The 27,260-nt window shown below is 37.6% G+C and overlaps 3 protein-coding genes across 3 annotated transcripts; all 3 read left to right on the top strand.

Annotated features, from left to right (window-relative positions):
- Window positions 1-4,409: 4,409 nt before the first annotated feature.
- On the top strand, window positions 4,410-5,770 carry hoxd11a (homeobox D11a). The gene is made up of 2 exons (XM_034186532.1): window positions 4,410-5,034; window positions 5,535-5,770. The coding sequence occupies exons 1-2, from the start codon at window positions 4,410-4,412 to the stop codon at window positions 5,768-5,770; spliced, it is 861 nt and encodes a 286-aa protein (XP_034042423.1).
- A 3,227-nt stretch (window positions 5,771-8,997) lies between these two features.
- On the top strand, window positions 8,998-11,589 carry hoxd10a (homeobox D10a). Its single transcript, XM_034186496.1, has 3 exons — window positions 8,998-9,883; window positions 10,662-10,664; window positions 11,089-11,589. Exons 1-3 carry the CDS (start codon window positions 9,202-9,204, stop codon window positions 11,361-11,363), a joined length of 960 nt encoding a protein of 319 aa, XP_034042387.1. The 5' UTR covers window positions 8,998-9,201; the 3' UTR covers window positions 11,364-11,589.
- A 1,380-nt stretch (window positions 11,590-12,969) lies between these two features.
- On the top strand, window positions 12,970-15,332 carry hoxd9a (homeobox D9a). Its single transcript, XM_034187171.1, has 2 exons — window positions 12,970-13,540; window positions 13,868-15,332. Exons 1-2 carry the CDS (start codon window positions 12,970-12,972, stop codon window positions 14,104-14,106), a joined length of 810 nt encoding a protein of 269 aa, XP_034043062.1. The 3' UTR covers window positions 14,107-15,332.
- The last annotated feature ends 11,928 nt before the right edge of the window (window positions 15,333-27,260 follow it).

Raw genomic sequence — 27,260 nt, 5'->3', positions numbered from 1 at the left:
AACATGCCTGAAAACGTCTTTCTTTTTTTTTTTTAATTATTATTATTAATGACAGAATCTGTGTATTTCGAATGGAATGTGATTGTTCACGCTGTTGCGTGGCTGTGTTGGTTTACAAAGAAAAAAAAAATTGAGCTCAAGTTCATGTTGATCGACCTGTTCAACATGAGCCAGACTCTTAATTTGAAAATACAGTAAAGTTGCATGCCTAATATATGAATGTTGTAATTCAATTAAATGTGTGTTTCTTCGTTTTTATAAATAAATATTCATAAAGATATAAATTTTGTTGTGTTGCGCACACTTTCAGTGTTGATCGGTGATGGGAAGGATTTGCGCCACACAGGAAGCCTCACCTATAATAATAATAATAATAATAATAATAATAATAATAATAATAATAATAATAATAATAATAATAATGAGTTTATGAATGAAATATGAGACTTCAAGTAGTGTTGATTTGCAGTAAGCTTTTATTGTTATAATAATCCACCAAATATGATTGGCTCGTCCCCTTTGGCTCACATTGTCCAGTGTCTAAATAAGTGATTTTTTTTACTTTTTAGTGAATTAGTTTCGAATTGGCTGGGTGTGTGTGTGGGGGGGGAGACATGTTCTAAAACATAATGCAGATATGTGCGTCGCGCCAGTCATTTTACGCATGAACAAGGAATCTGTAGACTGGACAAAAAAATAGAAATGAATAACGAGAATCCAGCTTTTGCATATTTCTTTAATGTTTGTATTATTATTATTTGTTTGTTTGTTTGTTTGTTTGTTTGTTTGTTTGTTTGTTTGGAGTACGCTGCAAGGTGACAGCAGACTTCGTCGGTTTCCCTTATTTTCTTGATGAGATTTGCAATATTATCTTATTTTTTCAATTATTTCCAGAAATATGGCTAAAAGATTAAACGTTAATGTTCTGTACTTTATCCAAACGTAATTCTCCGCATGGCTTTTCAGAGGGAAAACAGGGTTTACGGAAGGAAAAAAAACGTGATCTTGTGAGCCGTTTTCTTCGAAGAATAACTCACACTTGCGGCTTCATAATCTGTTCACATATGCAATTTTCTGTCGTTATACACTTTAATAATAATATTTGCAATGGAGTATTCATCAGTGAGGCGGAAAACAAAAGCGCACTCCTAAATGTTTAAATGTTTACCAAAAAGATTGTATAGAAGAAAAACGTTGATGTGCACAACTTTGCAATATTATGGTTTCAATATTACATTTTATTTTTCAGTTACCCAAAGAAGAGAGTGTAAAATCTTTAGTAGGTTTGTGCATTCTCTTTTGTGGCTTCCCACTCTCCCCTCCATTTTGGTGTTTTCTCCATGACGCAGCTCTGCGTGGATGAACAGGCCAACTTCACTAAACACAGAGCAGCACTTTACACCAGCAGGAAAAAATCCACATGTACTTGGAGGTTATTGTGGCTGTGACCAAATGATTCCAGAAACCTTTCAAGCCTCTACTTTCACGGCAAAACATACACAGTTTTTACGCACTGTATATGCGCCAAATACACGGGTGTTGATCATATGAGAGAAGTGTCACATAAACTTGCAGATTACAGAAAACGGTCCTGCATACAAACAAGTGGGCAAAAAATGGGAACGTTTAGTTGAATCACAAACGATTTCGCAGCTGCGCACAGAGCAATGCGCATGGCAGAAGAAGCTCCATTAAAGGTCTCTGCTATTACAGCATCATCACCTCATCATCACTGCAGCCATGTTTGTGTAACGCTGTCCTATAACATTTAAAATCATAGAAATCGGAAAGTAGCCTCTGTTTCCAAGATCGTAATATTTGATGAAGGGAACCAGTGACTCTCTCATTAGTGACCCTCAAAGACTTTTCCTTCGCTTTAACATGCCAAATTATAAACCATACTTTATCCCAACACATAAATTAGCTTGTACATATATATATATATATATATATATATATATATATATATATATATATATATATATATATATATGTGTGTGTGTGTGTGTGTGTGTGTGTGTGTGTGTGTGTGTGTGTGTGTGTGTGTGTGTGTTTCACACACTCGTCTAAGAGTCTGTGCGCTTTAGTTAAAAAATAATAATAATAGTGAAGCACGTGACTTGTTTTCCTGAGGATTTGTTGTTTTATTGCCCTGCGTCCTTTGTGCCAAACGCCACACAGTGTTACATCAGGGAGAGTGGGGGCGCCAAAACAAAGTTAAGGTCAAGTTGGTAGGATGTGCGTTGATATGTTCACACAGACTTCTTTGAGAGCAGACAGGAATATTTCTATTTTTTTGAATTATTATTTTATGTCTAAATGTAAATTCAGGCTGTAGTTCAGATTTGGTCAATAATAATAATAATAATGACGGTGACAGTGGCAGTAGTAAAGAATAAATCTAAAGTATAATGCGAAGAATTATGCTGTGTATTGTGTAATGAGGTCATGTATTACGATATGAAATGCACTTTTTGAGCACATAATAACGTTAAACCTTTCGAAACATTTCGAATGTTAAGTCAGAAATAAAAAAATATATAAATACCTTCCAATCCTACAAGTGTTAACTCCTTTTGAACGGATCTATATTGTATATTATATTGTATATTCATGAATGTGCTTAGTTTTTATTGGATTTGTTGTTTTAGTTTGTTTCATTCTGTTTTTTTTATTATTGCTACAATGTTTTTCACTGCTGTTACTTATTTATATTTGTATTTCTTTATTTATCAAGCACTTACTATATGCTAAATGTTGTGAATTTGGGAAATGTTGTCATCGCCTAGAGGAAATGCTTAGTTTTTACGAGGCAAAACGAAATAAATGACGTTTTTTCGTGCATTTTTAAAAGTATAATAATAATGATAATAATAACAATAATAATATTTTTTAATTCCGAAATTATTGACAACAAAAGAAAAAATAAAATAAAAACTCACGCAAAGCATTTGATGAGCAACAGGTCAGTAAATATATTTAAATGACGACAAAAACGACAGAAATCCATACTTTTCACCACATTCTTTACTAATAATGCTAGTAGTGATATCTGACGAGAAAATGATACATTTTGTTGCGCTTAAATTAGCTTCTTGCTTTCCAATCGTGACTTTTAAGTTGTGGTTTTCAAAATAAGAATATAATGTGCAGACCGAAACGCATGAATGAGTACTAAAAAAAAGTGTACATTGTAATGCATTTAGTACACATTGATGCGTTTCAGTCAGCGGACACAAAACTCGAGTATAGAAATCTGATTTGAACCCCAATATAGCAATAAACATTCAGATTGCGTTTGTCCCACCGCAAACAAAGCAGCGAACAATCCACGTTAGGCGCCCTGACGCACAAAGAAGAGCTCCATTTTGAAGTGTTGCGCAATCGGGCCCCGACTTTCACCAAATTTCTTCTGTTTTTCTGTCAAATAAACAACAATAACCATAGAATTCATGTACTCACAGATGCAACAACGATATGTTAAACACGAGGGCTCCATTCAGCAGCTTAAACTCCGTTTCCTCCGGCAAGGAAAGGCTTTTAAGCTCTGCAGGCATGGCTGCCTTCATGGTCATAAAATGATTTGGCTCGTTGGTGAATGCTTGGTGTGCATCACCTAGACCACAGACGGTCAACGTTAGTTGTTTTGTACTTGGCCATGCAGTGTGCGCACCGTGAATTTGGAACAGGGGTGTTTTTGTGGCAAAATCAGCTTTTCTGCGGCAGTAAAGAACGCTAAAGTAACCATTTGATGTCCCACTTCGACTCTTGTTATGCAGCATTAATTTTATTTTTGCTCTTATTGTGGCTCTTGAGCTTTTGTGCACCGTGCATGCGACTTAATTCAGATTTTTATGACATATGCATGAGTGGGTATATATTAAAATAAACTTAATGGCTCGATCGCGGTCATAATTGCGCGTGCTGATGTTTTAAATGTGCACTTTGGCCTAAATAGTTTCCATCCTAACTGTTGCTGTATCCCAAATCCTGCAAATTTATTGACGCTGGTGTGTGTGCGTGTGTGTGTGTGCGCGTGCTGTCATTACGCGGCGAAGATGAAGGCGACACCGCTGCAAAGCTTTCAATTAAATATTCCAGCGGCGGCGCTAATTTATTTTCCGTGTGCTATAGGGCAGGGAGACTGGAGAGGAGTTGCCTCTGCAGCAGAGAGCCAATGGAGTCCCTCGTACGCGCTCACATGAGTTTCTCCGGACAGTTTTTAATGACCGATATTGATGCATGGTAATTTCTGAGCCGGATCACATGACACAATTACCTCAAGAATCGATCAAGATGTGTTGCAGGTCTGCCTGCGTTTCCGATTTTTGCTTCCGCGCGCCTGCGGTCCTATAGATGGACAAAGTTTAACAAGCCGCCGCAATTGCTTTTGCGCCAACTAGAGAGATATGACGGAATACGATGATCGCGGCTGTGCGTCAAATATGTATTTGCCGAACTGCACTTATTACGTTTCGACGCCCGATTTTACATCAGTCTCCTCCTTTTTGCCGCAGACGACATCGTGTCAGATCAATTTCCCCTATTCTCCAAACATAACGCAACCTGTCCGAGAAGTCGCTTTCAGGGACTATGGACTGGACCATCCCAGCAAATGGCACTACAGGGGCAATTACGCGTCCTTATACTCAACGGAGGACATCATGCACCGGGACTTGATCCAGTCCTCTAGCAGCAGGGCGGAGATGATCTTGAAAAACGAATCCTTGTACGGGCACCACCACCACCACGGAGGGACGAGCTCCCCGTGCGGTTTCTTCACCGGTGTCGGCCGAAACGGAGTTCTCCCCCAGGGCTTCGACCAGTTCTTTGACACTCCCAACTCGGACAAACCCGACGCGGAGCCCGCCAAACAAAAGACTGCTCTCCCCGGAGATGCTGTGAGTAACAATCAGGTTTTAACCAAACTAGACGAGCACAAAGCGGATCCGAGTGGGAGCACCGAGGAGGATCCATCCACCAACAGCCGAGAGAGTGAGTGTTTCCCCCGGTGGACGGGTGACAAAAGAACTGGTTTATAAGCCTCTTTACGCATGCAAAAGCTTTTATATCCCAGTAACATTTACTTTATGGTTGTAAAGGTATTTACAATGCACTTTAGGTAACCCGTTTCCTTCTTAGAACTGACTGAGACGAATAGAAATTGCTTTATAAAATTGTGTTGTATTAGTGCGTTGAGGAAAACGAGCAAATAACACATATCCATAAAAATCAAAGCTATTTTAACACAAATGCTCATGTTTTAAAGAGGATGCAATTACGTGACAGCTAAATGGGTCTTTGTGCTTAAATCATTTAATATCTCAGACTAAAAATTTGTGTTTAATTTTTAGATTGTGATTTTGTTCATCGGTGTGTGAGTGTGTTTGAGTGAATGGGTGAATGTGAGGCATAAGTGTAAAGCGCTTCGAGCATCTGATGCAGATGGAAAAGCGGTATATAAATGCAGTCCATTTGTTTGTTTGTTTTTTCATTGTTTTTTTCTTCTTCTTCTTCTTCTTCTTCTTTTGCAGGTTCGTCCATGCGCTCCAGGAAGAAGAGGTGTCCTTATTCCAAATACCAGATCCGAGAACTTGAACGAGAGTTTTTCTTCAATGTGTACATTAACAAAGAGAAGCGACTCCAGCTGTCCAGGATGTTAAACCTGTCAGATCGGCAGGTGAAAATTTGGTTTCAGAACAGAAGAATGAAAGAGAAAAAACTCAACCGCGACCGGCTGCAGTATTTCACAGGGAATCCCTTATTCTGATAGGGCGCGCACGCTCTGCACGAGCAAAAACAGACACTTTTGATTTTGCATATATATATTTTTAAAAAGGCTTTGTGTGTGTGGGGGGGGGGGTTGCAACGTGCCACATCCGTCGAGTCTGTGTTTATTTATTTGTTTCCATGTATTTCCACTATATTGACCACAAATATCCCTTTGTGTTTATACAAACGTGTATCCTCGTGTATATGTGCATATATCTGACGCATGTGATGTAATCGATGTGGCGTGAAACAACACGAGAAACAGAACTGTACATTTACCACACACACACACACACACACAAAGTAAAATGTTGTATTGTACAAATAACGTCTATTTTCTGGAGTGTTTACTAAACCTTGAACCGTCTAGACGCCATCATAAAAGTAGCTGTAAAAGGTCTTAATAAGGGGCTATTGGACTTTGGTGTACCAACCCCCAAACTGCAACAGGACTCATTCTGTTTCCTGTCTTAAAGCAGTTTAACTCCAGGCTACAAACGTTTGAGAAAGTTTAGCCGATTTCACTGCGTTCTGTCCAAATTTAGCCTCTTTTCCCCCCCTCTTTTCTCTTTCCCTTCTTTGGCACCCCGGGCCGCTTTTACGCAGCTACAATTGAGAAAGCAGTGAGGGTTATTCATTTATAAACCCCACAGAATTTAATTGGATCTATAATTATCTTGAAGCAGTTCTGCTTTTATAAGGAAATCTCAAATCGTTTTTTTTAAATAAGAAAATCTATGAAAATACGCAAACGAATGGATGAAAGAACGCAGACTGTTTAGAATAGGTAAAATTATTTGTGCCGTGCTTTAACTTTTATCACTCTACAATTTTGTTGCCAACAGAGAATCAGTGAAATAATTAACCGTGGGTTCCATGAATAGAAAAACGCTTTCCTGGAGAGTAATGAGATGTTTGGAGGTGATTGTTTGTTGATTGTTTGAACGCAGCAACACACTTCCACCCCATGTGTTTTGTGATCTGGATGAAAAACTTTGAATCATTTTGCTCTTCAGCTATCACGTGTGTGTTTATTTGCCAAAAAGGCTGTTAGAGATTTGTGCGTTAGGTGTTTTGTCATGTTTTTTTTTCCAGTTATGCTTCTTCTTTTCGCCACATGGGGGCAGACTTGCAGCTTCGTTGTGGAAATACAGTTTGTACCAGTTATCACATCTTTTGTTCCCACTCTGTTCGTTAAAGGCGAGTTTTGTTTAAACAGTAGAATTTAAAACTAGCCTCGTGCATTATTGTGATACGTGAAACATTAAAATAAGCTTTTGAAATATTTTAAGGTGGAAAAAAAAGAAAAAGAAATAGACCGCATAGGTTAATACAAAAAGAGAGGGGAAATAATTCTTCTGTGGATACTAAAGGCCTGTGTTTTGTGCTGATATATATATATATATATATATATATATATATATATATATATATATATATATATATATATATATATATATATATATATATAATTGCTTTTAGTTAAATAGTCATACGAAGCAATATCATTTCATACTAAATTCTATTATTTTTTTCTTAAGAGTTATCTATTGCAAAAAGGACAAAAGAAAGAAGAAAGAAAGAAAGAAAGAAAGAAAGAAAGAAAGAAAGAAAGAAAGAAAGAAAGAAATAAAGAAAGAAAAAAGACCGGCCTCTGGTCGCTGACATCGTGGGTTATAATGACTAAACCTAAGCTTTTTGTTTAATTTTTTTTCGTTATTATACCAATTAAACTCGATTCTTAAATTAAAAATAACAAAAAACATTATTGCTACAAAACAACGATAATAATAATAATAATAATAATAATAACAACAACAACTGTTTTTAAATCAAGAATTATCCATCATTGCTCAAAGTGCAATCTGCACAATTTGTTTTTTTTCTTTTTTGCTTCGTTTTATATGAATGTGTATATTATACCTTAAATAATCAAATATTAAATAAAATAGTATTTAAGATTTGAATTTTAGTCTATTATTTTGCAAAATATGCAACATATGATGCAATATAACTAACGAGTTACATGCGCAGTTAATTCTAAACGCATATGATTTATTTCATATCTGTAGTTTAGTTTATTATTTTTTTGTAAAAATACGTATGTTCATGAATGTATTTTCTACTTTCGTTTTATAATCGGAAGTGGAATATTTTGGACAAAGTCTGTGGTTGTGGTTTGCGGTTTTGTTGAGGCGAAAACTGCAAATATTTGCTTCGACCAAATATAAATATCGGAGTTGGATGCAAACGGAAAAGAAGATGTTTCACGCCCTCTTTCGTAAGTTTTAAGATTTTTTTAAAAATCTTATCTTATTGGTCGTGACATAAATACCAAAGCATAGTTTCAAACTGCGTTTATTTTGTTTTGTTTATTTATGTGCGCGCGCGTGTGTGTGTATATGTGTGTGCTGTAAGAAGTTGTAGGTGTTTTTTTTCCTTTCACCCAAACACACTCCTTCATGCACGTTTGTTTTCGTTGCGAACACAATGAAGCCCAGAGCAAAACAGCAAATAAAATCACCCCCTGATTGCATCAACACCTGCTGCAGGTATTAATTTGAACTGTACATTTGGACAAAGAAAATACGCCTGTGACAAAATGCAAATAAGACATTGCGTTTAATGATCTGTGCAAATAATAAAAAGCGACTTTCCATCTGTCTTACGTTGAATTTATTTGATAAAGTCTGGAAACTCTGAATTGTTTACACGGTTGTCTGATTCCAATAAATGTGTGCAGGTGGGCTTCTTTTTCTATAGTTTGAAAATATAAATATACTGTATGTGAAATTGTAATATGTTTTCTTAGATACCGAACTGCTGCAGAAACAACAAAGGGACGATGCAATCATATTTGCACATGAATATTTCATTTATTTCAAAGAATTTTTAAATCAAATCAGACTTACATATATGCATTTGAGGTGAGACATCAAACAGATATTCATTGGCAGCTTTTCATACATGCTGCTGTTGTCGCATATGCGCCATTTCCGCTGCACTGCACACACGTGCATGCTCTTTATTGCTTTATTTCGCAGTAAAAGAAATAATAACACATGTAAAAGTTTAAATCTTAGGCACATTCCAGCCATAGTTCGGTTAAATTGTAATGCACAACAGGGTGCGGTAGTTTTCTTGCTGTATCTGAATTTAAACTGGATTTATTTTCAGCCTTCTCCAGTGCACGACTCTGCAAAAATCAATTTCAAGTCCTCGTCCTAGGTGTCGCTGTTGGCCACGTCTGCATCAGCGACGCGAGTCTGTGCGCAGGCAGAGGAGGCTGCGTCTCAAGGCCATTTTCAAATCTCATTGGTGCGCACGTCATGTGGTCTGGAGGCATCCTGACTTCTGCGGAGATTGTTTTTCCGTAGATATGTCAGCTTACAAAGGACATCTCTCTCCTCCATAGCATCCCCCCAAAAAATGTCCTTTCCCAGCAGCTCTCCCGCGGCCAACACATTTTTAGTGGACTCTCTGATTGGCGCGTGCAGGACGGACAGTTTTTACTCAAACAGCAGCATGTACGTGCCATCCGGATCAGAAATGGGAACTTATGGAATGCAAACCTGTGGACTCCTGCCGTCTTTCGGCAAAAGAGCCGCGGAGGTAAACCACCAAAACGTGGGCATGAACGTGCACTCGTACGTCCCTCAAATAGACACATGGACCGAACCGAACCGACCCTGCAGAATAGAGCAGATGTCAAACTGTACATTTTCACAGAGCATAAAGGAAGAGAGTAACTGCTGCATGTACTCCGACAAAAAAGACACCTATCCAAACGTCATCCCTGAGGTCGGTTCGGCGGATGGTTCCGAGATCCCGGTGCCGGGATATTTCAGACTGAGCCAAACTTACGCTAAGCATCAGGAAAACTACAGCCAAGAGCCGCCGAGCCCGAACGCCACCCTCCTGCAGCTCAGCCGGGTCACCCCGAACCTTAACTTTGCAGAGAAGAAATCCGAGGACGTCCCGCAGAACCCGGAAATCTCAAGGACACCGGCGCCCGCAGAAAGCCCGGAGCCCAAATCTGGCTCGGAGGAGAAACTGTGCTCCACGGAAGCGTCGGTATCCAGTCCAGAGCAGCTTCAGAGGGAAGCCAAAGGTGGGTTTGGCAACAATGGAAGCTTTTATCGCGCGAGGAGCATCATAAAAGCGAGTATAAACCACAAACAACCCCGAAGTCGTAATGTTTAATGAGAGTCTTTCTCATGTTGCACACAACGGTTCACCGTGCAGCGCGCACACTGCGTGCGCCTTTTAAACCGCGATCTTTAAATGCAAATGTGCTTGTTTTGTGTGCCCCATTATTCTCCTTACCAGATTTTTTTTTCCCCAGGGAGAAAAAACCCAAATTCGTATTTGTTGCGTCATATGCAAAAATTGTTGCACGATAATGAGACCGAGTGCGCAATTAAGACTGTGGATGTTTTTTTTTATGATTTTTTTGAATTAATCGTTTAGTCTACGTGATAACACCAATTTGTAAATAAATAGTGTGCAAACACTTTCCAGAATTGCAAACGGTGGTATTTTTATTTTTTTTTAAAAGAAACAAACTAAACTATGTAAAATGCAATAATGCAAAAAAGGTGAAAGTAGAATGTGCTCAGAGCGCCTCAGCGACACTGTTGAAAAGCCTTAAAAATCTGATAAATTCAAGTTTAAGTTTTTTACAAATTGTGCCTCAGAATTGTTTTCCCCCCCAAAATTATGAAATTCTAAATAAATCTACAAAATCTTAATTTAGAATTTTGGAAAACTTCGTTTCTCGCAATGTTACAGTAAAAAAAAGAAAAACAAAAGTCAGGACCAACATTTGGCTGCACAAAACTTTTAATTCATTATTTTGGGGGAGTCATCCCACATACAAACACAGACAGAAGGTCCAAAAAAAAAAAAAAAAAGTCTAATATCCAGGACATTATGGGATGTTTTTTCTTCTTTGGGAATCACAATTAATCGATTATTTTGATCTCAATCCACTAATCTGATGATTGTTTTGCCAATCGCCTCATAGCGTTTGAGGTTTAATTTAAAGTTGACAACTTAAGCAATTTATTTTAGAGCCACACATTATTGACTTTGTTATGAAATTAGCGGTTTGTGAGCATTTGGGGTTTGAAATTTAATTTAATTTTATTAGTGACGGCTGAACCTTCTTCACCATGGGAAAGTGTTTATACGCTGATTTATTTCCCAGAGGAGGAATCCGGATCAGCAGGTGAGATTGGTTCCAAATAAATTAAATAAAGAAATAAAAAAAAAAATCCTCTTTTTTCCCTCTCTCTCTGTCTGTCTGCTTTACAGATTGTAAGAGCGACGCGCCGACGAGCAACTGGTTGACGGCGAAGAGCGGCCGGAAGAAGAGATGCCCCTACACCAAACACCAGACCTTGGAGTTGGAGAAGGAGTTCCTCTTCAATATGTATTTGACCCGAGAGCGCCGCCTAGAGATCAGCAGGAGCGTCGACCTGACCGACAGGCAGGTCAAGATCTGGTTTCAGAACCGCAGGATGAAGCTGAAGAAGATGAACCGAGAAAACCGCATCCGTGAACTCACCTCCAACCTGACTTTCTCCTGAGGGTTTTTTTTTGTTTTGTTTTTTTTTTTTTTTTGGGACTTTGCTCTCCAAGCTGTGACTGATTTCACTTCTCTCTGTGGCTCGTGTTTGATTTCAGCACAGGGTAACACGTTGGTCTTAAATTATTGAACTAGTCTATTTTTGTTTCCTCTGCCAGTTGTGTTTTATTGCGTTTGAAGATGGGACGTGTTGCTCTAGTTTGAATTTATTGTCGTATCGTGAAAAATGTGTTTCAGAGTAGTGTGAAATGTTTCTGTGAGCCCCGTGTGCTGGCAACCAGTGTTAATCTGTGAATTTATCGCATGTTTGTGGCATGTTTCTTGCAATAAATACACCGTCAAATGATTTTGTTGTATATTTGTTTGTGCTGTGTAATCATATATCACATGTAATCACTAAATCTACTGTATAGCAATAAAAACAGGTACTATGTTACTAAAATTGTGCTAATTAGTTATTTATGTGCCAAAAAATTAGGAACGTTTACATCAGTTTTACAGTGATGCAAGTTAAATTTAACAAACACAAAAGAGCAGCTGATGTAACTGTAAGTTTTAAATATAAAATAAACACAAAGATAAAGTTTAAATATAAATTATGATATTACTGAAACGGAATGTTACAATCTAGCACTTAAAAAAAAAGTTTTGCATTTACACTCGTCTATTTTTGCACATTTATAGACGCGTGCACGTGCTCTTTGTTATACATTTGTGTATAAAATAAAGGCCATAAATGTGTTAATCTTAATATTTCTTTGATTTCTTATTGAATTATTACAGTTATTTTGTCTGTATTTTATTAAAGCTTTAAAGTGTGAACAAATGAGCAACTTTACAACCTTTTTTTTAAATGGTGCTTTGCTTATAATGTTATAATAATAATATTAGTAATGATGAAGATGTGATGCTGCAAGGATAAACGCGTACACTTTCACCACAAATCGATATATTTATTTATTTATTTATTATATGTTAAAAAATTCTGATCCCCTTCACTTTCACACATCAGCTGGATTTTGCTCATCCAAGGTTTTTTTTTTTTTTTTTTTGAATTAACGGCAAGAATAATCACACGCACCCCATAAAACATTTATTGATACATAAAGACATTATTGCTCTCCTTTGAATAAATGCACACTCGTTTCACAAAGGCTCTTAAAGTTCTAAATTTTAACAGAAAATATGTTTCGTTGTAGAATATTAACAATAGATCCGTCGCACAGTGGAAGAAAATGACATGTGTTATTTTACAACGTTATTACATGTATTTTACGAGGACTGCGAGTCTATAAACCATTTTACTGGCGATAGACGATATTGCAAGTGCTTTTCGTCCACTAAAATACAGGAAAACTTGTGTAAACACAAAGAAAACATTTTGTCCCCCTTTCTTAATATTATTACTCAAACAATACCGTCGATTAAAGCTCAGAAGGAGAAAGAGGGAGGAAAAAAAAAGTAGCACAGGGCTGGATTGATTTACTCGGCGTATTGGTAAATATGACCACGTGATCCATGTAACCAATCCCTGTAGATGCGGGCCAGCAAAAATACTATGATTGTTCATAGAGGGAAGCTTCCCGTAACAGTGCAACGCTTATTATATGAGTAGGAAGAGATCAAAAAAAATGTCTGCCACTCTCGCGAACTGCTATGTGGACGCCGCAGCGGCGCAGGAGCCGGACGACGCGTACGCTTCTCGGTTTATTCAGGCTCCGCACACGGTGACCCCGAGGCCGCCGGGTGCCACCGGGGACAACGCAGACTTCTCATCGTGCAGTTTTGCGCCAAAGTCGGCCGTCTTCTCGTCCCCTTGGTCCTCGGTGCACCCGCAGGGGATTTACCACCCGTACGTGCACCACCACCATCACCACCACCATCACCAACAGGATAGCAGATACGTCCGGTCCTGGGTGGATCCCGTCTCCAACCATGTCCCGTTTGCAGGATTTTCCTCCGGTACCACCACCAGCAGCAGCAGCAGCAGCAGCGGCGGTGGGCGCGCGTACGGCGGCGCAAAGCCCGACGTTTTACCGCCGAAAAGCACAGAAGCCTTCGAAGACGAACCCCGCCAGTACGCGCCGGAGTGCGAGGAAAAAGCGGCCAAACAACACGCTGGAAGTGACGTTTCGAGTCACGGCGAGCTGAAAGAAGAGAAACAACAACTTGACCCAAGTAAGTAAAAAGCGAATTGAGGGATCTGATTTACAACCGCGAGAACTGTACGAGCCGCGTGCGTAAAACTGGAGGTTTTACTAACCTATAAAAGTGTCTCGTACTATATCGCGGCTCGGATGGAGGAAAACACGCCCTGCTTGGGTAATGGCAGCGGTTTCTAACCTTTATTAGAAACCCAAACTGGATTTGTTTGATCAGATTTGACACACTTTTAAAGAAAGCTTCCTCCTGGGAGCAAATCAAACTCTCAATTCCTTTTACATTGCGTGCTCGCAGGCTCACGCGCGCGTTCGATTCATGCGTTTTATGCTCTTGTGTTTGCAGACAACCCCGCAGCCAACTGGATTCACGCACGCTCCACGAGGAAGAAGCGGTGCCCGTACACCAAATATCAGACTTTAGAGCTGGAGAAGGAGTTCCTCTACAACATGTACCTGACCAGAGACCGGCGCTACGAGGTGGCGCGCATACTCAGCCTGACAGAGAGACAAGTCAAGATCTGGTTCCAGAACAGACGCATGAAAATGAAGAAGATGAACAGAGAGAGGAGCGCAAAGGAGTGAAAAGGATTTCAGCTTAGACTTATTTTATAGAAGCTGCCGTAGATTTGCGGCTTTTAGAGGTCTTATTACGCACATTGTTTTTCACACCTCGGGTGAGTTTTTATATATATATATATATATAGACACAAAATCTCAATTTGTCTCATGTGTTGCTTAGAAAAGAAAAAGGAAAATTACCCAGCAATTAAACACCCCGAACACGCCTGTATTTGGATTGACGGAACTGATATTTATAAGAATTTATCCAATTGTTTCCCCCACACACATGATTTAAAACACACAGAAGATATAGCCAGAATTCTCCATGAATAACATATTCAACTGTGTTCAAAGCGACCTGGAATTAATTTATTTTAGGACATTTATTTTTACGCAACTCAATTCCCTGCATCCCCCGAGCATTCTTTGAATAATTAAAAAAAAAAAAAAAAAACATTCCAGATGAAATTGAAAGGGATTTTAATATTTTAAAAGCACAAATTAAGCTTCTGCATGTTGAAGTCCACTGATTTTACGTGCGACTCGGATGTACATGTCATAAAGTGTTTACGATTGGGAGAGGTGGCGCGCGCATTTTCAATTTATTGTCCATCTTGTAGGTATAATGACTAAAGCAGGAAGAAACGCGCTCCAATAAAGCTATAGAAATGGCTAGACGTCTGGCCTAAATGAGTTTATGGTCCTGGCAGGTAATTACGCTTCCTTTTGAAAGTCTTTTCATACCAACACAGACACTTTTGTGCAGGGTGTCTGCTCGATGAATTGTCTCAGAGGAAATCACCCCCACCACCACCACCTTAATGGTCACGTTTATTCATCAACTCCATTTCCCAGCGATGGGAAAACTTCACTTTGACTGATACGTCCTTTAATTTCAATTTCACCACAATTTCCCTCATCTGAGAGCAACTCACCGCCACGATATTACATTTGTTTTTATTCATATGTCTTCTGTGAAATTGAAATTCTATTTGAAAATTTAATTTCCCCCCCATTAACGTTCAGAAATATTGTTAAGAAGCTGAAATGATTAGTGTTTATCATCAGTATCGCCTTTGTTAGAGAGATATTGTGAGCGCTAGAGGGCGATGTTGTTCTTTTGTTTACAGTTAATACGAACCTCATCATAAATAATCCACGAGTGGAAAGAATGGAAAAAAAAAAATAAGACAATTATCATTTAAAGTTAAATGTTGTAGCTTTGACATTCAAAATAAATAAATAAATAAAAACGATTTGTCACTGTTCTCAAACGAAAAGAAAAAACAACAGTTGTAATTTTAGAATTGTTGTGATCACACCCCATATTTCAGCAAAAAAATTTGCCTCCTAACTCAAAACATCAGTCTGATTAGATTATTACAATGCGAAACGTTTCTTTAAAAATACAGAAATAAAGCAAATGAATACAGAAAAATAAACAGCCAAGTGAGCCAACATTCCATTTTATGTCTTCATCTTCTTTTCCCCATCATTTCTGCATTATTAAAGAAAAACAGCAGTCTTCTGTGTAGGGTGGAGTGATGACAGCCTGATATTTTACCACAGGTAACACAACTGACCGTGCAGGTGCAGCTGGTTCTGCAAGCTTTACCCCAAATTTACGTTTTTTTTTTTAATTTAATGATTACAATTATTATTAAATCCAAACCACTGGTGTAAATGGAAACTACTGTAATGCACACATATGTTGCCATGTCAGGCTGCATATTCTGGTTTTGAAGGAAGATTTTCTATCTTCATGGACAAACATTGAAAAGAAATAACGTTGATAAAATAAAGCAAATTAAGCCAACAAAAACAGGAAAAAAAAGCCAGTGACTTCAAAGCACTAGTGCTGAAGTGGGTAATGGAACTGTACATTATTCTACATTTAAAGGTATAGTGTCACTGGGTTTTTAAGATTTAAGTCATAAAAGGAATTTTCTTTGGCACCACTATAATTTTACTCCGTAGCATTTAGATAAGTGATTCATAACGTGATATTGCCAATATGATCATTTATGCAGTCTGGAAACAATTTATAATTTCAACCCCTAAGGGGAAGGAATTCAGGGATCAGATGCTATGATTTTAGATTTAGTAGATTTGGAAGCGGTTTACAAGAACTTGTATGGTTGTTGTGGTTGTTGTTAACATAAGATGAGTCACAGGTCATCTCAAAACTTCACACATGCGCGCACATGCTTTCTCCTGCAGTTGATCTGCATGACAGCGATGAAGGAAAAGACAGTATTCACTATGGAATTTCCCTCCATATAAATGTGTCCTCTTCATTAAAATGAGCTGTCATTTTGCAACATGTTACAAAACCTACATTATAGAGCTTGAATTTCAGTAGAAAATAATTTTTTTTTCAGTTTTGTGAAATTTGAAAGAACTGTTAGATCCTGGGTTCTTTGGGTCTGTCCTGGATCAACGAGACTTTGTTACAAAAAGGATAGTTTACTCATTTCATGTGAAGTTAATCATACCAGCTCCTCACCGTCCCGAGGTCCTGCAGGAGACCCCGAATACAGCTTACAGTAAGGTTTTTATAGACATCCTTTGACATGATTCATTGATAAAGAAGTGCGTGTGCTTACGTGATCAAAAAATGCCATGTCATGCTTAGGCCATGTGACTAACTAGGTCATACTTTAAAGACATGAAAGCAGGGCCTTGTGTTAGTGGGACCATTGCCTCTGTTACGTCTTTTCACATGATAACAAGATAATGAAAGCCACTAGATTTTACAAGATGTACTTTTGGCCCAGACAACTAGATAATATTACTTCTAACTACTTCATACTATACATTGTAAACCATGCAATTGTTACTTATTACTTAAACAATTAGGATTATCAACCATTATTGCTTCTGACATTATAAACCTCAATGTGCAAAAGAAGCAAAAACTGTCATAATCTAGGGCCGGGCCAGGGGTCATATCAGAAGTACAACATCATGAACCTCAAGTTACAACAACACAAACCTAAAGTAAAGTTAACTTAAGTATGGCTAGCATAGTAACATTTAAACCAATGTTCAAGTAAGTGCAACTCATTGGCTGTCTTATGTGTCTTTGGTAAGAGTCATATCAACAACCTTAGGGCTTGTGCAGCTGCAAAAAATCCTTAAACTGTATTTCTCATGAAGTTTTCAGTTGGAAAAACTCAGGAAATAACAAAAAAAGGTGCAATCAAATTCCACAGATGTTCCGTGTTTTTTGTGATTTCGTGTTAGGAACACGAAAAAAGCATGAGAGTGGGCTGGAAAGGGAGAGGGTTGGGTTAGGTTAGGGGAAGGGGTAGAGGTAGGGTTAGAAATAGTAAAAACAAAACAAAAAACAAAACAAAAAAAAAACGGTGAGACTGGGCTGGTTTTGCACGATCTTCAAATCTGATCAGTGTGTATACGTACGTGCGCAACTACACAAAGGCGCACTATTCAGTGAGTTCCTTCGGCTTGTTCTTTTTCACTTGGGGTCTGGTCGATCTAAATCTATCCATATATGATTTGACATAAGTTTCACGCCAGATGCCATCCCCTTCTTAACTCCACATTACTTGGAAAATGGGCAGGAGTGGTCATGAACCGGGAGCGTTCTGCTTTTTGGAACCGAACGCACTAACGGCTCTGCCACCACGCGCTCTTTCACTCCATATTTTTCTAAAATGGACAGATGAGCATGTGAACGCGCACAGAGGTGCTTTTCTCTCGACAATTTCATTTTCACGCTGTCATCTGGAATCACTTGATTATCATTCATGTGGCTCTTCCCTGATTGGTCAGTTATTTCACAGGCAGCTACAGCCACGTGACTCTGCCTATTTAAAACATAAAAAAAACAGGAGCTGTAAAAGTAAGAAGGTTAAGAACGTCAGCGAGAAAAAACAATGTTAGCGACGTCACAAATAACCTTAACACATTTCAGTATCAGATGAGTTAAAAGAGAAGAAACATATTTAAGGGCTAAAACAAATATGAGTAATTCCAGACTAAGCGCCCCTGAAACAAAAGCTCCATCCTCTCATGAGCAGAATACTTGAAAACTAAATTACCGTTTTGTGAAATTGTAAAAACACAAGACAAATGTATGAAGCTTTTTTATTTACTTTTACAGTGAAGGATTGAATTTTTTTGAAACTATTTTAAAGATACTTGTAATTTTTTTTTTTATTATTTTATAATCAATACAATTAAATGCACATGTGGATCATCAACACGTGTGTTGGTGGGGAACCAAGTGGAGATGACACTTTGCTTTGGTCTTGGGTGAAGGTATTCCGATGAGAAAAGGAGGTTTTGAGAGACCTTGGGACCACGCGACCCCGGTACCAGTGACTGGAACCACTACGATCTTGGAACCACTACCCAAAACTTATGAACAGGGGCGCCACCAGGGATTTTGGGCTCCATGATAAGAAATCTTACTGGGCCACCCATATTCTTTTGTCAGTATTATCATTGTATTAGGAACCTCTCTGGGCCTCCTGTCAATCAAGGGCCCCTACAATCTTATTCTCCCCTTTTCGGCACCATTACTCATGAAAAATCTCCTGAACGACATGTACTCTTCAACATGTCTTAAAGTCCAATGCAGAAAAAATGCTGTACTTTGTACTGGTTCCGAGATCATCTCGGTACCACTGTTACCCAGGTTGTTTAGTTCCGAGGTCTCCAGTTACCGAAAAGGAAACCATGAAGGTCGCTAAATTAAAACCATGTCTGCATTGTGTAGCTTTGACCTTACTTTAAAGCTCCAGGGTGCACAGTGAAACAAACCTTAAAGACTATTAAAGACACTGAAGCTTTGTTTTTATCCGTTTTGTTGGTTTGTTCAAACTGTGTCGTCTCCTAAAGACTTTGCGTAAAAGGAATCTAATAAAAGCTTGTTTACAACTGTAAGAATAAACAAGAGTGACACTTCCGCTGGCCTACGTGACATTTTTTCACCCAAGCAGTGATGATGTTAATGCTGCCCTAATGCATTCATTCTTTTTCTACTCGTTGACCTAAAAAAGATCATCTCGATTGCCACACTTTAAAATGCACGCTCAATTGTAGATTTTGGTCTAGGAATGTAGGAAATTGCCCAAATAACAGTCTACCATGTGTTGATCCCAGATCTGAATTTGATTTGGATACCAAAAGCGAGATATAAATAAAGATTGAAGTTGGCGCAGACAGAGAGGAGCACAAATCACTTCAGTGCTGGATATTTTCTGCATATTTGTATCGACTGTTAGCCGAGCACAAAAATTCTCTCTCTTTTTTTTAACCAGCAAAGTCACACCATGCCTAATTTTTAATCACACAGAATCACAACTTACTTTTTATTGTCATTTATAGCTCAGTGTACGTTTATATATATATATATATATATATATATATATATATATATATATATATATATATATATATATATATATATATATATATAAACAATGAATATAGTCTTATTTATTTATTTTGCAATTATTCATCAGAAAAAAATTCAACAATTTCTAAAAATAGTAATAGTCTTTTTAATGTACAGCAAAATGAGTTTATACCAAGGGCATAATATATAAACAAAATTGTGTTTTTTTTATTGGCCAAATACTTCAAAGTGCAAAGACGTATTTAATTGTTGTTGTTTTTTTTTTTAATCGAATTGAACCCACATTTATTAATTTAAAAGAGTTTACTGTTGGTGTGTTGCTGTTTAACATCAGTTTTAAAGTGTCTTAAATACACTCTAAAAAAGTTTAGGCTACCACTGAGAGTCTACAACCGGATTGCATGCAGTGTGCCCAGGTCAAATCCTGTTTTGGAACTCAGTCAAACCAAACGACACAAGTTCAAAATACATCTCAAAGATGTTTCAAATATTGCTATAAACTGTATCGAAAAAAAAAGAGGCTAAATCAAAACCGGTTTATTGGAAATATAATGCAAGAAGAAAACATTCGGCTTTTTTCTTTTTAAATTGTTTAAATAATTAATATAATGTAATATATATATTATATATTTCCTGATGAATAATCGATTGCTTTCTGCTTTACAAGCAGCGAAATACAGGTTTTTGCAGTCACTATTTTTATGTCACTTCAGATTTATTTTTCCACCCTTAATACAAATTTGAATTTACGAAGCTTACCACTGACAGCCGCTTTTCTTTTCTTTTTTTTTTTTTTTTTTTTTTTTACCAAAAATCACATTTTAGATTTGTCTGTCTCTTCATCATTCATCCACCACCGCGTTTCCCCACTGCAGCTCGTGGACACTCTCCTCGTGACCTGGAAAAAAAAAAATTGTATTGTATTGTATTGATTTGTATTAACACATTTTTTCTGTTGCATTTTCTTCTTTTTAAATGAATACTCTCAACAGAATGACCGCGGGCCTCCAGTTGTGAAATAAAATAGTGTGGTAGCGCAACAAATCGTGATGTGTTGCATCACAAACAGGACAGGAAACCAGAGCCAGGGTCGGACTATAAATCGTCCCGTGCTGACTCTGGCATGCACCGCATGAACCAGAATGAAATGAAAGCAATTCCTTCTAGCCTTTTTTTTTTTTTTTCGTGCAAGAACCCTAAAGTTTCACACGAACACGGGTGCAGCTGCACGGCTACACTTTCAGCCTTCAGAGGAAACATTTCGCATCAGAACAAATGACCGACACAATATTAGGATTAAGGAGGATGTTTGCACATAAATATAAATAAAAATGGAGTACAACCCAAATTCTTTCATAGTGCGATAGCTTTTGGAGCAGCTGGTGCACAGGCCGCATTGCTGGCCCTCCCTTTATTTAATTGAAGTCATGCACTCTTTAATATTTGACACATTTTCTTTTCTTTTATACATTTGCTTTTTTTTTTTTTTTTTTTTTTTTTGGCGCATTTAGAATATAATCCAAGGACGCAGAGCTGCTGCTCCTTTTGCATTTCAACATTTATTGTTTTGAGGAGGAGAGAAAGGAAAGAAAGAACCCCCACCCACCCCTCTTTCCTATTGGAGGGATTTGCACCATTATGCGCATAGATGGGAAGAATTGCCGCAGTCGAAATTCCCTTCTTTTTTTAAGAGGACAATTTACAACTTGGTAATAGAGCTTTTTATGTGCCTCCATCGCCTGTCATTGGATGCCCTTGGTCATGTGTGAGAGGCAAACGTCTCCATGGCTCTTTTCCTGATTTCCCAGGCGATTTTTCCCCCCACTGCACTCTGCGTCTATAGCATTCGAACCGTTACACGGGGCTGCTTTCCTACAAATATCACTCATTCGTTTCCTAAAGGTCTGAACAGATCTATTTGCTTCTTCTTCTTCTTTTATCTGCTGGATGGTTTCCACTTTGTGCGTGTGTGAAATGCGCACAGAAAGCAGCGCTGCTCTCCAAAGAAAAATGCAAGGAGTAAGCATGGATTACCGACAGGCTGCAGGTAAGATTCATTCTTTTTATTGTGTTTGTGTGTGAGCACTGACAGCTTCGTGTCAAGCACTGATGGTTTCTGGATGCACTTAAACTCTTCACTTGCATTCGATGTGAACGATCGGCTTGGTTAAGAATTTTTTTTTAAATAAAAGCATGAGGCAAAAATAATATAGAAATCTGCAAGAAATAATAAGTTTGCTGTCTGCGTGAAGCTTATTTTCAGAAAGCCGAACATGTGGCTGCAGGTTTGCTCAGTAAAGGTGGTGTGACGCAGATATGTTTATGTGCGTAATTTCCAGATCCAATTGTGCTATTTTTCTTAGTGTCACTATACAGTTGCATGCATGCCAGCCCAGTCTCACGTTTTTTTCGTGCTCCCGTCACGAAATGATTCAAATTTTTTTCCACACATGGTGTCACTGTGGACAGCAACACATTACCTGCATGGACGCCTTGCATTTTTCCACTTGCTGTGCACAAACTGTAACATCAACACAGAACATTTTCTATATTTTCCAGCAAAACATAAAAGCGTGGAAGCAGGAGTTCAGTTGTCATTGCTGTTTTCAGCTGCAAGAAGAAAGGGCCAACTGAACAAAGACAGTATTTCACTGATGCCTGACAGGCAGCTGCGAAAGTATTTACAGCCTTACTGCAATGCGGCAAAATGGATCCTGCAACACAGACTCAGTGGGAGCCTGAGAAAGTCAGCCAGGACTGACTTTGTCTTATTTCATCTGACAAAATGCACATCCCTGCACATTTTATAAAACATGCGTTGGATTTATACAGTTATGAGGCACAGTGACTGCAGTAGGTGCACTTATACGTTTCTATGCAGCTGCTCAACAACCTTACTTTATATTATCAGGAAAAGAGGCAAATGTCATAAAGACTTCAAAATAAAATAAAATAAAATAAAATAAACCTCATTAAAATTCTATCTATCTCTATCTATCTTGGCATTCTGTTTCTTTCATTTATTCATTCATTTTTAAGTTCACTTACTCCAATCAAAGGTTATGGGAGTGCAGTCACAAGGCACGAGGCACCCTGGACAGAGCCTGTAATTTTTAAGTTAATTCAATCATCTTCAAGTATGACGTCATGCTTGTTTATAGTGTATCTTTTTTTTTTTTTGGAATATTTTACATTAATGCTCATCGATTCGGTGTGAACTAATTTAGTTAAACAAAAAGCTTGCTTTAAAAATGTTTTTTTTTTTTTGCCTACTTTTCAACAATTTGGAGCATTTTTTTTTTTTTACAGTGGACTGTGTTAAAGATGCTGTTTCATGCGTCAGCAGGAGGCGCTGTTGCCCAACACTCAGCCTCTCGGCTCCAATTCAGACGCTTGTCTCCGGCAGCTTCCTCAACACTATGATTGGCTGAGAGCTGTAGTCACGTGATTCTCTGAACTCGTATGAAAACTCGCCCCTCAAAGGCTGGATTAAAGGGTGAACACGTGCGTCAGAGTTTTCTGATGTTTTTATTGAAAGGTGGATGATGCGTTCAAGTGCTGTAGGATACAAAGGCTTCCACACATGACTAAACAGTTGTTTGTTGCTTAATTACAGTAATGTGCAAAAGTCTTAAGTACCTTGTTGTGTATATATGTTTATTTTTCCTTTCACTACTATGTTCCTAAAATGCCAAATTAGAAATTTCCAAATTGTAATACCCCTAGAAAAGTTATACTTTTTAAAAATGCATTTTATGTATAATGTAGTATGTTACGTTAAAAAATTCTCTCACACATACAGACTGAATATTTTAGTGACACATTCATACTTTTCCCTTCAAACACATTAAGTGTTTAGCTGTCTTGCATTTATTTATAAATGTGGGAGCTTGATATTTTTCAGTATATTAGAAAGTTAAAGATCAAATTGTGAAAAAAATCCTATTATTGAGAAATTTGTCTGATTTCTTTTTAAAATGCAGCATATGTACAGTCATTTTCAAAAGAAAGAAATTCCTGTTATTTTGCAGGTTTGCATCAAAGCATCGTTTCACAAAGACAACAGATGCAAATAATCAATAAATAATTGCTGATCACGATGATGTTCTTTAATAAATAAATAAATAAATAAAATAAAAATCATGGGCTAAGCCACCCAAAATAATTCTGTTTCAAAACTGAATTTAATGCATTTAATGCATAATACACTTTATTGTAATTATTTGGAAATTATTTGATGTTTAAACTTTGCATTACGATATTTTCTGCCTTTTTTGCGCAGGACTGCCACCACACTAAACACCTGCTAATCAGAATCCACTTCAGTGTAAGACTTTACCCACTATTAACTGAAATAAAAGTGCACTTTGAACATTTTAATGCCCATTATTAAACCTCCTCAACACAAAGGCAGTGAGTATGAAGGAAGTTCAAAAACATATTTCTGAAGAACACGTGCAAAGCTTTTGTGAACGAAGGCTTTGTTCAGGTAACAGCAACTAATTAACAACAACAACAACAACAAAAAAAAATCAATTTCTGCCCATCAAATACATTTTCAGAAACAACGGACGCAAAAAAAAAAAAGGTGTCTAGATTGATTCAATTCTCCGCCGATTCTTTACTGTGGAAAGTCATCTTTCTTCAGTTTGAACAGGAAGGAGGGGGGCGCTGGGGAGGAAAACGCACTCACGCACTCTGGGATTGGTCAGACTGAATGACATCAGTGTTATCGTGCAGCTGCACCGCTGATAAATGCATCTGTGTACAAATCAGCGCTGCAAATCACAAGTCACACGAAACCGCTTGCAGCCGCCTCCATCCTAAAATTAGACAAACTTGGTGTCAAACCTGATCCGGAGAAGCGCATCGCATTTTCTATTTTCAGGTCAAAGTGCACTTTGGTTCCCGTGTGTATCCGTTAAACCACCCTGCAGCTTCCTTTTTCTTTAGCGCAACTTTTGAGGGTTATTTATGGGCCCACGCGGTGCTGTGAGTGGCTGTGAGGAAACACGTGACCCCATTAAAGTTTGTTTTATGGACCTGGACTTGACAGGCCAAAATATAATTCTCATTGTGTATTAGTAAGAGCGTGCACATGCGTCGGGACTGGGAGCTTGTGATTGCGCAGCATGCACGGTAAGACACGTGTTGTCGCTTGCAGACTGCGGACTGCGTGATGTCACACGCACGGTGCTTGAAGATGTTCGTTAAACGCGGGTGATGGCTGCTGGGGGTGGGGGGGGGAGGTTATTTGACCTTGATGTGTGTGACTGAGGCTCTTTTTTTTTTTTTTTTTTTTTTTTTTTTTTTTTTTTTACTTTATGGTGGAGTTGTGGCGTTGCTTTGTGATGTAACGACTCAAATATGTGATCGTCATTCGTGTCCAAGTCAACTTGTTGACCCGACTTGGTGAAATGCCGTGAACGCATCACCAGAGCGACGCTCCTTTACGAATGAGCAAAGTTCCACAATTTATTGAATAATATGACATTTTTTTTCTTTTAAATGTGACCACAAAGAAGAAGTTGACATTTTAAAAGCTTGTTTGCGCTTTTAAAAAAAGTGGATGTTTTATTTGATCCCGAGGTTAGATGCATTTTTTTTTCTGCAGGGCCTTGAAATATTTTAATGAGACATTCATTGGCTACATTCAGGCGTTGTTGGCTACCAAAAATAAAGTAGGAATGATAATTGAATTATGAAGAGATGAGAGAGGGTGAACACTTTAATTTAATTTATTTATTTAACACGGCATCATAAAAAACAAACTGATGCTGCAGTAAAACGACTTAAAAGAGGCCTTTACCTTGGTAGGAGCTCTCAAACACCAGATCTGGGATTGAAATAATCTTTTAGTTTTTAAGGCTCTTTTGTTGGTCTTTGGTTTATCTGGTGAAGCAGTGAATCGCTGACTATCATTCTTTTGTTGTCAATTTCGACTTTGACCCGTGTGAAGGATGGCCTGTCCTTCACCTGAACCCTATGTTCAGGTGAAGGACAGGCCAGACTGCCTATCAAAAACGTGCAAAGGTAATATTTACATTAATATTTACCAAAAAAGTGCAATTATTTTATTGTTTTAGCTGCAATCTTGTGTTAATAACGAAAATTATGCCTTTTATAGACTGTTATAGGAATTTTTGAAAATCGAAAATAATTTTATAGCTCAAACAAACGCATGAAATTTTGATCCACGTCTGTATTATGTATAGTTTATAACCCCACCCCCTCAAAAAAAAAAAAAAAATCGCACATAATTCAAAACATACGATTCGATGTTTCAATATCAGACCAACAATCCACAATCTTTGTTTTTATTATAAAATTATTCTCTATTTTTTGTGCTTTAAAACAAACTGGGTCTTATTCTTTTTTTTTTTTGGAATCTGATTTTTCTTGGTTTGGTTATATATATATATATATATATATATATATATATATATATATATATATATATATATATATATATATATATATATATATATATATATATATATATATATATATATATATATATAATATGAATGATTCTTTGGTTTGTGCAAAATGTGTCAAGATTTAGGTGTGCATTGTAAATTTACTCTCTGGAAAACATAGGAACTAATCTGCTGGCAAATCATTTAAAAACACATCTTAAAACATGAAGAGCTTCCAAAATTGTGGTGTGAAAACAAAAGTAGCCAGATGAAAACAAGTCAAATCACAGATGGGTTTATTTTCACTTTAATGTCTGATTTACAGCTCCCTTAACAAACATTAGTATAATCTATTATTTAATTAAAATGCATGTAGATTTGAATATTTTCTATGTCTTATTTACTTTTTTTTCTGCAGCAGCGTTTCCAGATCCCTTTGAAGCGTTAATTCATTTGAGTCCGTGCAGCTTTTTACATGGCAGTTCAGTTAAACTTTTGCACCCTTTGAGCTGTCAGTAAGGCTGAAAATAATTGAACTTTTTGATAAGTTTGTAAATGATTTCATTTGACCCCCTTGGCCTTTGGCCTCATCATTTGGTCTGCACCACTCAGAATTCACCTCTTTGACTTTTATTCCATCAAAACATTTTTATTAATTTGACAGCATGCAAAAAAGTGACTGTGTTAACTAAAACTTTTAAAACATCTGATGTGTTTCTGCACAGTAACACGAGCCCTCCTGAGTGAAACAATGATATTTTATTCAAGTCCTTTTACTTGACATTTCCTACACATTTTGACATGATTGCCCTGCAGATGTAGACTGTTCATCTTACTGTTTTTTTTTAATGATCTGACAAGTTTGACAAGAGCATGTGATGGGATTTGATGCAAAACATCAGCACTTTTGCCAATCTAAACCGCAGCCCCAGTGAAGATCTCACACCACAAGGGCCACGATGAGAGGAAACTTAATTTTGATCAAATAAAACACAGTGAAACTCGAAGATGAGAGGTTAAATTGTTATTTTCTCATGATTTTAGATGCATTTCTCTTTTTTCCTTCTGTATGATCTATTTGCTTGCTTTGCTTGTAATTTTTATGTAATTAAAAAACACTATCAGCATCCCGTCGTCTATATATACCCTGTAGAACCGAATTTGTGTGATAAAATCACAGTCACAGATTCAATTCTAGGGGAGTATATGGTCGATGAAAAAACTTCAGGTTATCAACTTATTATTGTCTGATACTTTTTTTTAATCCCTTGATTTTCAAATACAGCAAACACTACACTGACAGCATGTGTGACATGAAGTCATCGTAAGCAGTGCATGCACTAAAGAGAATCTGATCAGAACATTTGACA

The sequence above is a fragment of the Thalassophryne amazonica genome, chromosome 14 (genome assembly GCF_902500255.1).
Source record: "Thalassophryne amazonica chromosome 14, fThaAma1.1, whole genome shotgun sequence".
NCBI classification, from domain to species: Eukaryota; Metazoa; Chordata; class Actinopteri; order Batrachoidiformes; family Batrachoididae; genus Thalassophryne; species Thalassophryne amazonica.
This window is presented reverse-complemented; position numbering and strand designations above follow the sequence as displayed.

What these genes read in the sequence shown, in the direction of transcription:
- hoxd11a (XM_034186532.1), top strand. Translation starts at nt 4,410, where the DNA reads ATGACGGAATACGATGATCGCGGCTGTGCGTCAAATATGTATTTGCCG. An exon ending in GACGGGTGACAAAAGAACTG is followed by an intron (nt 5,035 to 5,534) that starts GTTTATAAGCCT and finishes CTTCTTTTGCAG; the next exon opens with GTTCGTCCATGCGCTCCAGG.
- hoxd9a (XM_034187171.1), top strand. Translation starts at nt 12,970, where the DNA reads ATGAGTAGGAAGAGATCAAAAAAAATGTCTGCCACTCTCGCGAACTGC. An exon ending in GAAACAACAACTTGACCCAA is followed by an intron (nt 13,541 to 13,867) that starts GTAAGTAAAAAG and finishes TTGTGTTTGCAG; the next exon opens with ACAACCCCGCAGCCAACTGG.
- hoxd10a (XM_034186496.1), top strand. Translation starts at nt 9,202, where the DNA reads ATGTCCTTTCCCAGCAGCTCTCCCGCGGCCAACACATTTTTAGTGGAC.